The sequence below is a fragment of the Artibeus jamaicensis genome, unplaced genomic scaffold, assembly GCF_021234435.1.
Source record: "Artibeus jamaicensis isolate MK-2021 breed Jamaican fruit bat unplaced genomic scaffold, CSHL_Jam_final contig_924, whole genome shotgun sequence".
NCBI classification, from domain to species: Eukaryota; Metazoa; Chordata; class Mammalia; order Chiroptera; family Phyllostomidae; genus Artibeus; species Artibeus jamaicensis.
The window spans coordinates 519,632-532,449 of NW_026522015.1; the positions used below are offsets into that span (position 1 = coordinate 519,632).

General features: G+C 41.0%; 1 protein-coding gene across 1 annotated transcript in view; it reads left to right on the plus strand.

Moving 5' to 3' along the window:
- NME8 (NME/NM23 family member 8) overlaps positions 1–12,818 on the plus strand; it is a 60,101-nt gene that overhangs the window by 28,646 nt on the left and 18,637 nt on the right. The window contains exons 9-10 of the mRNA XM_053655118.1: positions 8,069–8,161; positions 9,266–9,453. Coding sequence (XP_053511093.1) covers positions 8,069–8,161; positions 9,266–9,453 — 281 coding nt within the window. The remainder of the gene's footprint in view (positions 1–8,068; positions 8,162–9,265; positions 9,454–12,818) is intronic.

Genomic DNA, 12,818 nt, shown 5'->3' on the forward strand with positions numbered 1-12,818 from the left:
CTGCACTGGCCTAGTTGACTGGTTCCCTCGGGATTGAGCACAGGCCTGCCTCCGTTCAGTTGGGAGGCCCCAGACCCTCTGCCCAATCCTGGGCTCGCTGCCAAGCTGGGTGTGAAGCAGAGCAGGCTGCCGAGTCTACTGGATTCAGAGCCCCAGGCTGCACCTCTGAGTTCTCCTGGGCTGGCAACCACAGAGTCTTTGGTTGGGGCCCTTTGTCCTCCGCACCCTCTCTGTAAACTCTATCAAACAAGTCTCTCCTGGCCCCCCACCTTGCTTGGCCAGAAAGGGAGGGGGTTGAGGGTCTCAGCTCTTTTCCCAGGACCCCTCAGCGTCCCGGGGCTTCCAGATAGTCTGAGGGGGGTAGACTGGAAGCCGGGAGCCGATATGAGGACTGGGCGCAGACCTAGAAACTCTGTGTGCTCGTCATGGCACGCTACGTGCGTGGTGTGTATCCCTTCTGCTCCTGTGTTTGTCTGGGTCCCCTGGCCAACCTCTGGCAAAAAAAAAAAAAAAAAAAACCCTAGGGATGTAGCAGCACCACGTCGGGTGCTGGACCCAGAACTGTGTGCAGTCTGAAATCTCCTCTGCTCCCCTCTGGTTGGGTCTCTTGGCCAGTCCGGGCCCAAAAATCCTAGGGAGGGAGCTTTCTGGGCACTGAACGTTGGCCTAGGCGCCCTCAGGCACTTGCCCAGACACACTGCGTGTGGAGCGACTAGTTCCCCAACTTGCGCGCAGGCTGAAGTTTCTTCCACACCTCTTTGCCTGGGCCACTGGGCCTGCCTGGCAGAAAAATTCCAGGGAGGGAGCCTTCGGGGCTCTGAACGCTGTCCCAGGCACCTTTAGGCACTCTCCCAGACACAGTTCCCACCAGGCACTGAACCTCCGAGCTATGCACAGACTGAAATCACCTCTGCTCCCCTCTGGTTGGTCCACTTGGCAGGTCCCTGGCCCAAAAATCCTAGGGAGGGAGCTTTCCGGGCGCTGAATGTTGGCCTAGGTGCCCTTAGGCACCCGCCCAGACACACTGCGTGTGGAGCGACTAGTTCCCCAGATTGCGCGCAGGCTGAAATTTCTTCCACACCTCTTTGCCTGGGCCACTTGGCCTGCCCGGCAGAAAAATCCCAGGGAGGGAGCCCTCCGGGGCGCTGAAGGCTGCCCCAGGAGCCGCTGGGCTCTCGCCACAGGGTGCTGTTTCCCCTACCCTGCACCGGCTGTTTCTTCCTGCTCCGTCCCAGAGACTACTGTACCGCTGCTGTCTCCCTACTGTCTGGCTCCTCCGTGACTGATGAGGTTTCTGGTCTCTTATTTTCATATATGCTTGGCAACTGCTGGCTTGCTGGCCTCACCTCCTCCGATCGGATAGATTTCTGTCTCTTTTGTACTAGGAACTGGTATCTACTCCATCCTAGTCCACCGCCATCTTGAAAGCCTCGGGAGGTTTTTGAATACTGCTTCAATTTTGTCAGCTGTTATTGGTCTGTTCAGCCTTTCTGCTTCTTCTTCATCCAGTTTTGATAGGTTATATTTATCTAGAAATTTGTCCATTTCACCTAGGTTTTCAAAATTTTTGGCATATAGTTCCTTGTAGTAATTGCTTACAATCCTTTGTATTTCTGTGTCCTCAGTTGTAATCTCTCCTCTTTCATTTCTGACTGTATCTATTTGTGTCCTCTCTCTTTTTTTCTTGATGAGTCTGCTTAAAGGCTTGTCAATTTTGTTTATCTTTCCAAGAACCAGCTCCTGGATTCATTGATTCTTAGAATTGTGTTTTTAGTTTTTACATCATTTAATTCTTCTCTGATCTTGATTATTTCCTTCCTTGTACTTGCTCTGGGTTGTCTTTGTTGTTCTTCCAGTTCTCAGAGGTATAGGGGTAGGTTGTTTATTTGAAATGTTTCTATCTTTTTTAGGTAGACCTGTATTGCTATGAACTTTCCTCTCAGGATTGCCTTCACTCTGTCCCATAAGTTTTGGATTGTTTTGAGTTTATTTTCACTTGTTTCCAGAAACTTTTGATTTCTTCTTTGATCTCATTCTTGACCCATCCATTGTTTAATAGCATGTTATTCAATCTCCATGAGTTTGAGTGTTTTAGAATTTTTTTCCTTGAGGTTGGTTTCTAGTTTCAGTCCCTTGTTGTATGGGAAAATGCTTGATATGATTTCAGTTTTCTTGAATTTGTTGGTGCTTGTTTTGTGTCCTATCATGTGGTCTATCTTTGAAAATATTCTATGTGCACTTGAAAAGAATGTTTGTTTTGCTTCTTTGATATGAAAGTTTCTATATATATCAGTTAATTCCATTTAATGTAAGGCATTGTTCAATGCCACAATATCTTAGTTGATATTTTGTTTGGAAGATGTATCCAGTTTTGACAGTGGTGTGTTGAAATCCCCTATTATAATTGTGTTGCTGACAATATCTTTCTTGAAGTCCTCCAAGTATTTCCTTATATATTTGGGTGCTTCTATGTTGGTTGTGCATGTTTACAGTGTTTATGTCTTCTTGGTTGGTTCTTTCCTTGAATATTATGAAGTGACATTCTTGGTCTCATTGTATGGCTCTTGTTTTGAAGTCTATTTTGTCTGTTATGAGTATTGCTCCCCCAGCTTTTTTTCCTGTCCATTTGCTTGAAATATTTGATTCTAGACCTTCACTTTCAGTCTGCGTAGGTCTTTTGTACTGAGGTGGGTCTCTTATAGGCAGCATACGTGTGGGTCATAATTTCTTACCCATTCATCTATTTTATGTCTTTTGATTGGAGCATTTAATCCATTTATGTTTAAGGCCATTATTGATGGGTAGTTATTCATTGCCATTTTACTTCTTTTGTACCTGTGTTTCTCTTTCTTCCTCTTTTTCTTTCCTTTATTAGAGCAGAACCTTTAGCATCTCTTACAGCGCTGGTTTGGACAAGGTGTATTCTTTACACCTTCTTTTGCATGTGAAACTTCTTATTTGGCTTTCCACTTTAATTGAGAACCTTGCTCAATTAAAGAAGTCTTGGTTTCAGGCTCTTGGTTTTCATTACTTGGAATATTTATTTCTATTTTTTTCTGGCTTGGAGCATTTCCAGTGAGAAGTCAGCTGTTAGTCTTATTGGGACTCCCTTGTGTGTTACTTCCTGTTTCTTTCTTGCTGCCTTTAAGATTCTCCTTTTGTCTTGGAATTTTGCCATTTTAATTATGATGTATCTTGAAGTGGTCCTCTTTGGGTTCCTCTTGATTGGGACTCTCTGTGTTTCCTGGATTTGTGTGACTGTTTCTCTCATCAAATTAGGAAAGTTTTCCATCATGACTTTTTCAAACAAGTTTTCTATCCCTTGCTCTTCTTCTCCCTCTTGTTCCTTACTATATGGATATTTTTATGTTTCATGTTGTCCTGCAATTCCCTTAGCACCTCTTTCTTCTTTCTTAGTGTTTTTTTTTCTTTTCTTACTCTTCCTGGATTTTTTTTTCTTCTTTGTCCTCCAGCTCACTGATTCGATTTTTTTGCTTCATCTATTCAGCTTTTGATTCCTTCTACTGTTCAATTCAGAAATTGTGTTCTTCATTTCTTTTTGGCCCCAGTGGATAGTTTCTAATTCCCTTTTCATGCTGATATAGTTTGCAGTGAATTCACTGTAGTTTCCCTGTAGTTTTTGTTAATTCTCAGTGAGCTCATTGAGCTTCCTGATAACCACTGATTTGAACACAGTTTCTGATAGTTCACTTGCCTCTATTTCATTTAGCATTCTTTCTGAGGCTTTCTCCTTTCCTTTCATTTGGGGATTGTTTCTTTTTCTTCCCATTGTTTGTGAGACTCCTTGTGTTAGGCTCTGCTTCTTAAATTGATCTGTTCTGTTTCCCTGGGTTTATGGTGTGAACTTCTATGGTAGTAGACCTGTGAGGTTTAGTGGTGCAGTCTCCTCGATCTCCTGAACTTGCTGGTCTTGGGCTGTCATTTATGTTGGCTCTTTGGATGTATTTGGGTTTTGATTGTTGCTGGGTCTTTTTTTGGTGGGTCCTTCCCTCCAGCTGATTAACTGATGTTCACTTTGCCCACCATGTCTTATATTCTGTTGTGCAGGTGCGGACAGGTTGTGTCAAAGCTGGTTCTTCTGTCTGTCCAACATTATGAGGCTTCTTTTTCACTATTATTCAGTTTTTTGTTTTGGATAATTTCTCTAGCATTTAGTTGCAATTCCAGATTGGTCCTGGGTGGTGGTTAGTGTTGGTTTTCTCTCGCTCCTCCACCTTCTTCCTTTATTACCTGTTGGTGGTTCCTTTGTTGGTGGGTTTCCTCTTCCAGCAGGTATACTGGTGTTCACAACTCCCACCTAGTCTTTTAGGTGATCAGTTGGAGGGGGAAGGCAAAATGGATTAAGACAGTGGGAGTGTGTTCTATGGGATTTAAAGTACCAACACATGGAGAAGAGATAGGAAATCTTTTGGATAAGTATTATGTTATCTGATATTTCACCTAACTAGCCACTTTTTAGAAAGTGTGGAAAAGAGATAAGACTCTTATAAGAAGGGAGAAATTTTGTGAGTTGAGTCTAGAAAACAGAGAGCTTATGGGAGATCAGATTAGGAGATATAGTGATAGTAGAGGACAGAAAGTAGGTGTAGTGTTTGAGACAATAGAATTAACAATAGTAATAAAGTCTGGAAGATAGTGAAAAGGGTTAAGATCTGTGAGGGGTGGGGGTTGCTGTGTAGTATTTACAATGATACGGAACAACAATTATTTACAATACTGGAACAGCAATCATATTACAGAAACAATGTTATCTGAATAACAAGAATAGGAAGTACATGACCTATAGTGGTGTGCTATTGAAACACAAGTGAAGTAAAAGAAGGAAAATTAAAATACACTATGACAGAGAGAACCAAGGAAAACCAGTCAAACAATGCAATTAAACAACAAATAAAATGAAAAAACTAAACAGAAAGAACAATAAAATTACTAATAAAATAAAAAGTAAAAAAAAAATAATAACAAATAAACAATAACATGCAAGTTCTCTGGAGTAGCAAAGTGAAATTTGTCTTGGTTTCTCAGTTGTTGACCTTATGATCCCTCTTTGGGTCTCACTCTGGTCCTTTCACAGTTCCAGGTATTATTGTCTCACTTGGGGATAAAAAACAGCCTCCTGCTGACTTTAAACTGGCTAAGTGAGTTCTGTGGGCCTTCCTGCCTGTGGGCAGCCGGGAAGACCTTCAGGCAGAGGGGGCATGGGCTGAGATTTTTCTCCCTTCCTATGGTTTTGTGAGCATGGGGGCCAGGTCTGGGCCTCAATATTCACAGTTGCCTACCCTCTAGCTCAGTTCCTCAGTTCACTGCCAGGCCCCCACTGCCCATCTGTTTCAGGCTGGCACCTTTAGTTCACCAGTTATTCTTGAGGTACACTAATTAGGGGCAACTCACACACCACCTTCTTGCTTTTTGCTGTCCTAGTGCTAGGCACTCTCAAAGTCTCTTCAGGGTAGTTCAGCTCCCCCACTGAGTTAAGTCTTTCTGGGGACTGCTAACGCCCTGAGCCCTGCTCTCTTTTGTGGGAGCACCTCCTCCTTCCTCTTATCAAGTCAGCCTGGCCGGGGGTGGGGGGGTGGGGGCATATGCACAGCCAAGTCTGCCGAGTTAGTGGGGGTGCAACCTCTGTTGCTGAGGCGTGGGGACAGGGTCATGGCCTGAGTTGTGGTGGCAGAGGTGTGGGTGTGGTCACCATGGGCGAGTTCCCCAACCAGCAACTGAGAGCCTTTCTGAAAACAAAATTCTTCTGTTCAAGCCTGCTTCTCCTAACAAGCCCCTGGCCTCTCACACAGGCCAACTTTCCAACCAGACTGGAGGCTGTCTGGGTCAGACTCTGTCATGGCCCAACTCCTCTCTTCTCCAGGTGTCACCTGGCTCCCCAGTTTCTCTAGTAATGACACAGCCAGCGTCCATAGACTCAGTGGGTGAACACTGCCTCTGTGTGTCTCCCACTTCATCATTATTACCCCCAGTGACTTCAATTATCCAGGTCTATCCTGGTGCCACTTTATCCTCCCTTTTCTGTAGGGGAGGGAACCATTGACCTGGCTCTCTTCCAAGGATCCTGTGGCTGGTGCCGGCAGGTGCTGGGCCGGGGACTGCAGCAGCCCTAGACCCACACTGGTCCCAGGGACCTTACTGTTCTAAAGCAATCTTCTTACAGTCTGTTTTTCAATGTTCTCTATAATTTTGGCCTCCAACAATCATATATGCTGGGATACCTTTGGCTGTTCACTCTGTTCCTCAGAAGATTGTCTAGGTGTTCCACCTGTATGCAGGGGGCAGTGGGCTCTGCACCCACCTACCTCACCGCCATCTTCAAAAAGATCTCAGCAGACATTTTCTATAAAGAACCATTTGGCAACTACTTTCATGTTTGTGGGACATATGATCTCTGTCACAACTGCTTACGTCTGAAATTGTATGGAGAAATCATCTTTAGGCACTATGTAAACAAATGGGCATGACTATGTTCCAATAAACTTCATTTCCAAAAATAGACATTGGGCCAGATTTTGACTGCAGGCTATAGTTTGCTGACCCCTGAACAATGACTTTGTGTTGAAACAACAAAATTATATAGAAATTTGAAAGAATGTTTCATGCATTGTAGATATCATTTAGGGAGCTATGTCAGGAGGGGTTGATATCTCTTTGGTGAAGTTCCCATCATGCATTCTTTCTTTAGGTATAGTGGAATTATCATTGATTATGGTCCATGAGTCAAGGTAAACATTGTCTCTCTCCAATTACCAGTTGATTTAATTAATATCACTCTCTAAGTATAGCTCCCGCCCCCTCTTTTCCAGATTCTAGTGGAATAGGTGTTCCTATTCCATGTTCCAGATACATGGAATAGGGGAACACCAGACCATATCCCAGACCCCATATATTGCTTATACTTTTTAAAGTTTTTAAAAATAATATCATATACCGATGGTTTATTCTTTCTTATTTCAATATAGTTATTAATAACTGTAATAGAGAAGATTTTCACTTCATTCTTTACTTGAGGAAATACTATTAATCATGTTTTTTTTGTTTTGACATACTAAATGACATTTCAGAAATATAAATTATGAATATCTATTAAATGCATTTCCTCTTTGGAATACAATAAAAGGCTACATAACATTTTTTCAGTGTTTTGAATAAAAAGAAAATGAACACACTGCATTTTTCAACTGTAGTAAAGGAGAAGCTATCAAGTTTCATTGTCGCTTGGATATTATCTTCTTTTGTCAGACACTTAGTAACTTAACAGGCATGATGTGATATTTAGAAATTTTTCAAATGGGAATATCGGGAGAGAGGTCACTAAGATGCTCTGCAATATCACACAAGCCCCTGGAACCAGTTCAGGGCTTGCTCACATGATAGAAGCAGAGGTAATTGATGCTGGGTACTCCCAAACAAAATTGAGCTCAAATTATTGGTAACATTTAATGTAATACTAAATTACTTTAAATCAAGGCAACGCTTACATTTAATTGTTTAATAACTCATTGGACTTGTTATATTGACTTCAAAACTTCTACCTGTTACATTTTATTATACTTGAATGACATGCAAGTTGAATTTTTCATAAAATTTTTTTAAGACAAGTAAAGCATCTAAATATTAAATTCTCTCCTCTCCTATAATTTCCATAATTTTTGTTGCTAAGAGGAACGTATAATAGATTATAAGTTATAACCTTAACAAAGTAAAGCCTTAGAAGAGTTAAAATGATTTTGAAAATAGGCTATAAAAAAGGGCTTATAGATTTATGATTTTTATGATTGATTCAGAAATCTATGATATCTTTTTTGGGAATTCAGTTAATTTTTTAACATCTTGAGGCAACTCAAATAATATAAATATTGTGGGGTTTCTTGGTTTATATATTTTTGAGCCTCTTCAAATCTAGTGCCCAACAAATTGTGCTGAGGTTCTTACAAGAAATACATTGAAATCTGGGTAGTGTGTTAAGCCTAGGGAACAAATCTTTTTGACTTGTTTTGTATGTGGTCCCGTAATGTCTGGATCTGACCATACTCTCTCATTGAAGATTATCAAAGGAGGATTTGTCATAGAAGCAGAAGATAGGAGAGTGCTCACTAAAAAGCAAGTAAGGGACTTCTATAGTCAAATAGCTGACCAGGTAAGAAAGTTTAAAAAAAAGCCACTGTGTTTTCAAATACAATAGATTCTTATAAGTTTTAGATCTTTATTATAGAAAAACAAGTGAATAAGTATGACCAACCAAATAACCTCCCAGTGTCACTGTTGATGTTTATATCATGGTAATACCAAAGACAGTGACTCAGGAGAAATCTCTAGTAGAAATAAGAGCAGTCAAGCAAAAGTGAATGAATGATCTGATTGTGTTCTTTTGGTGTGAAGACCTTATTGTGTTATGTCCTTTAAGACTCCCTGCATTAGCCCTGGAAGTTAATATCTAGGCACTTCCTATAGATTTTTATCCTCGGTCGAAGTTTCCTTGTCATACATTTTATAAGAAAGCTTTAATTCTTTCTGTACTCAAAGGCCTTTCTTTTAAGCTATTTTTGAAATTCTTTCTTTCCTGGGGGAATATGATAAAGGCAGCACTGTATATGGGAGAGGGTACTGGCTTGGGGGTCAGGAGACAAAGCTTGTACAAATGTACTGTCCAATAGGTGGCCATTAAGCTACTTGTGTCCATTTTAATGTAGAGTCTTTAAAATTAAATAAAAATTCAGTGTCATTTTCGCTAGTCACATTTCAAGTGCTCAGTAGCTGCATGTGGCTACATATGTTAAGGAGCACAAAACACGTTTGTCATTTCAGAAAGTTCTACTTAACAGCACTTTGTAAACTAGTTGCACCACTCAAATCATCTCTCTTGGCCCCAGGAAAGGGTTGGTCTGGCAACATCAGCATCACCTCGGAGCTTTTGTGAAAATCCAAATCCAAGGCCCCTCTAAATCTACTGAATCATAAACTGTGGGACCAGACTCCAGAAACTGGTGTTTTAACAAGCTCTTCAGATCATTTGGAAACATCCTAAAGCTTGAGAATAGTTATTAGACTATCTTTAAGGTCAATCCATGCTAGCTGTGGACTTTTATCCTTGACAGATATGTTTGTTAACAGGAGCTTTATAAGGATACCATACCCTTGTTTACTGAGTATAATGGGGAAGATGCCATTTAACTTAGGTAGTAGCTGCCATGTTAGTCTATCCATTTCAGGAAACTGAACAGTTTATCACTTTATTTTGTAGCCTGAATTTGAAGATTTTGTTTCTTTAATGACAAGTGGCCTAAGCTATATTCTAGTTATATCTCAAGGCAATAAACAAGAACCTCCCTGGGAAGAAACAGTACCTAATCCTGAGCCTGAACATAAAGAATCATCTGAGGATCAACATGAGATGGCCACACCTACAATGATGAAAAAGAAGCGGGACAGGTAGCTCAAGACTAGGAAGTGATTTATAATGTCTTAGTAGATAGTAAAGTGTAATGTCCAAATATTTCAAAATCTAAAGGAAAACATTTATGTTGAAGCCACCAACATTTCTCTCAATCAGTCTAAAATACTGTATATTCAGCAAAGCTGGGGGTGCCCTGAAAGTTTAAATCAAGAGGATTAGCAAGAGGAAAAATTTCCATTCATCATTCCATAGCTGGGTACACCAGTCTGGCCTCATTGGCTGGGTCTGCAGAGGTAGGCTAGGACCATGCATAATCCCTCTCAACCCTGTCTCCTCTCCCATTTCCCCACCTGCCACTGCTACCTTCACTGTGTCCTAAAGGCATCAACATACTCTACTCTTTTACTTAATGAAATTAGTGTTTATACTTTAAGAATTAAGTAGTTGTATGTTTTTGTTAATGCATTTTTAAATATTTGAAACCAAATGTAAGTAATTTATAGAATGTTGGTTTTATGCACTGCTATTCATGCCTTTTATTACCTTGTTGACTCAGAAAATCCAGAATTTAACACAAAGTTTGTCTGAGTTGTGTCTGAAGGAAAGGTGGGTGAGTGGGAACATACACTGAGATTAGTTAAGCCTTGAGACTTCACTGTTACCAGATGAGGACCATGCTGGAGTGGAGTCTGCTGATAGTATGTGGATTCTTGACTCCATGCAGAAAAAATTTCACAATATGAGTCCAAGTGATTTTGAGAGAATGTTGATTAAATCTGGGGACAGTGAAACAAAGGGCTTAAAGTATAGGAAAAAAGTGAGCTTAGGCAGGGTTGCTTTTGGTTCACTAGAAAGTCAGAGAAAAAGGAGGCAGCTCAGGGGGTAAGCATGAGATAAGCTGTCACTGGCTACTTCTCCTCTCGTTGCAGGTCTTATGGAGACCCTTAGAGTTTAGCAGAGATACAAGTTGTGGGTGTGTTCTAGTGACAATGAGCTGTAGGTCCTTTGTCTTGAGGCTTTTTACCTATTTGTAGCCAGAATTCTAGGGGAGGTCTTTACAGGATATTCATTAGCTTTTTAGGTATGTCCTTCAACGTGCTGATTCATCAATATGTGCATAAAGAGGGGTCAGGGTTTATTTTCTGTTTAGTTTTATTTTCAAAGAATGTCATCAAGAATATCATTGAAGATGGACTGGGATCAAAGCTGGTCTGTCCCAGGAAGATGTGAATGTATAAACCATTTGTTCCTAAGTGTCCTTGATTAGGGAAGATAAAACCCTGTGATTCATTAGCCGGCTGTAAATTGCTCAAATTATTGGGCCTTGTTTAATTATTTTTGTCTTAGTTTCTCTCATTCTACTTGTCAAGGAATTTCTCTGGCTTTTTACTATCCTGCTTCATTTCCCCCTTATTGACTTCTATCCCTAAAGTCTTTTAGGGTAGATTAGGGAAAATGATTTGCCTTCAGTGACTTCTTCCTGCTGACAAAGTATGTGGTCCATGCCTATATAGGGTATGGAAGTCTCTCCCTGTTTGATCTAAGGGGAGCAAGGGAACGGGATCTGAGACCAGACCAGAGAGGCCATTGGCTGCTATTTTAAAGTACAGATGGGTTGAAATTTCTTAAGTGTCATCCTCTTGACATGGAATTATAGCATAGAGGTGACAAATTTGACAAGAAGGTCAGTGGAGTGGAGAACGTAGGACTTTATCTGATCAGGGTTAAATCCAGCAGGGACAAAAAATTTCTTTCCGGTGGGAGGAGGTTGAGTGTAGAGACAGGCCATTAGAAAGAGTGTCAGAAATTTGAAAAAGAGAATTGTATCAAAGCCCAGCTATTAGCCCTGGCTGGTATGGCTCAATGAATTGAGTGCCAGCCTCTGAACCAAAGGGTTGCTGGTTCAATTCCCAGTCAGGGTACATGCCTGAGTTACGGGCCGGGTCCCCAGTAGAAGGTGTGTGTGAGGCAACCACACAGTGATGTTTCACTACCTGTCTTTCTCCTTCCCTTCCTCTCTCTGTAAAAATAAATATTTTTTTAAAACCCCAGCTATTCTATTACTTATCTACAACAGGTTTTTGTTTCTTGAAGAGGAGTTTGAGGTCTTCGATGGGTTCGCAAAAACAGGTCTCGGGTTGTGATTCCGGTGGGACTCACGAGAAACAGGTTTAATTTGAGATAAATGAACATAACTGCATATCCCTGTGAGCTTTACTGCAGTTGAGGTGCTTAGTGGGATGTGATGTGAACCTTTCCAACTGAGTTGTAATTAGGATTTAGAACAGTTACACCTCCAGGGTTTTAAATAGACCACATATACCCTGATTTAATTTGTTTGTATCAGTGGTATTTATTGGGGGCAGGTAGAAGTTTGTGTCCATGTTCCTGTAATAATTTTTGTACCTGCTCTAGATTAATGGGGTAAGACAACAGCTGGAGGGTTTCCTCATTTTTTAGCAGATCAGATCTGAGAAAGGGAATGCCTGACCCTGCTATACTCACAGTACATTTTCTGGCTGGCAATCTCTAGAACTTTCTTTGTGTTGCTAATGAATTGTATTGGCTTTTTTCAAGTAGCTACATCTGCTGGTTCCTAGCAATGTTGTAGATTTTTAGGTAACAGAGAAACCCTAACATCACTCATTCCAATTCTTAAGTAGGGTAGAAGGACTCATTAAGGTAAGCCAACTGCTAACAAAGGGCTTTGTAAACAGTGATACCTATTTTTAGACTGTTAAGAAAAAATGATAATCAGTCATCAGAAAGAAGGTTTGGGTGATCAGAGTTTGGCTCAAAACAATACCAGATTTCATACCAGAATTTTTGGACAATAAAGAAAAAAAGAGTTCTGTGCAATTCTCATTAATGCAACTGACATGAGAAGTCAGTATTGCATTGGTATCATTGCTCAGGTAAGTCTCCATTATATCCAGCTTTGAGAAAGAGTTGTCTCCAGTTGTTCAATACCCACATAATGGGATGAACAGTTTAGGCAACTGGCAGAGTGAGAGTGAAGTGAGATGTGTTAATCTTGTTTTGACAAAGCCTGTGGTGTTTTCTTTCTAGATTTAGAGATTCCTTTTGCCTTGGGCGGTATTTATCCTGAGCAGTGGCCACAGGGGGCAGCATGGAGTCGTGAGGAGCTTGTTAGTGTGACTCAGATTTCACAGCTCTTGTTTTGGAGGCAGGTCCTAACGGGGTGCTGTGTACTTCCACTTGCCATCTTTTAGATCTAGAAACTAAAGAATCAAGGACAAAATCTCTCATGAGTAATTTACACATTTGTTCACTTTTCTTTTTCTTGCCACCCTCCCCTACCTCAGAGCTTTCTCACCTTCCTCTCTGGGTGGTAGGAGATGGAGGTGAGGCAGAATTGAAGTTTAAAACAGATCAGTTA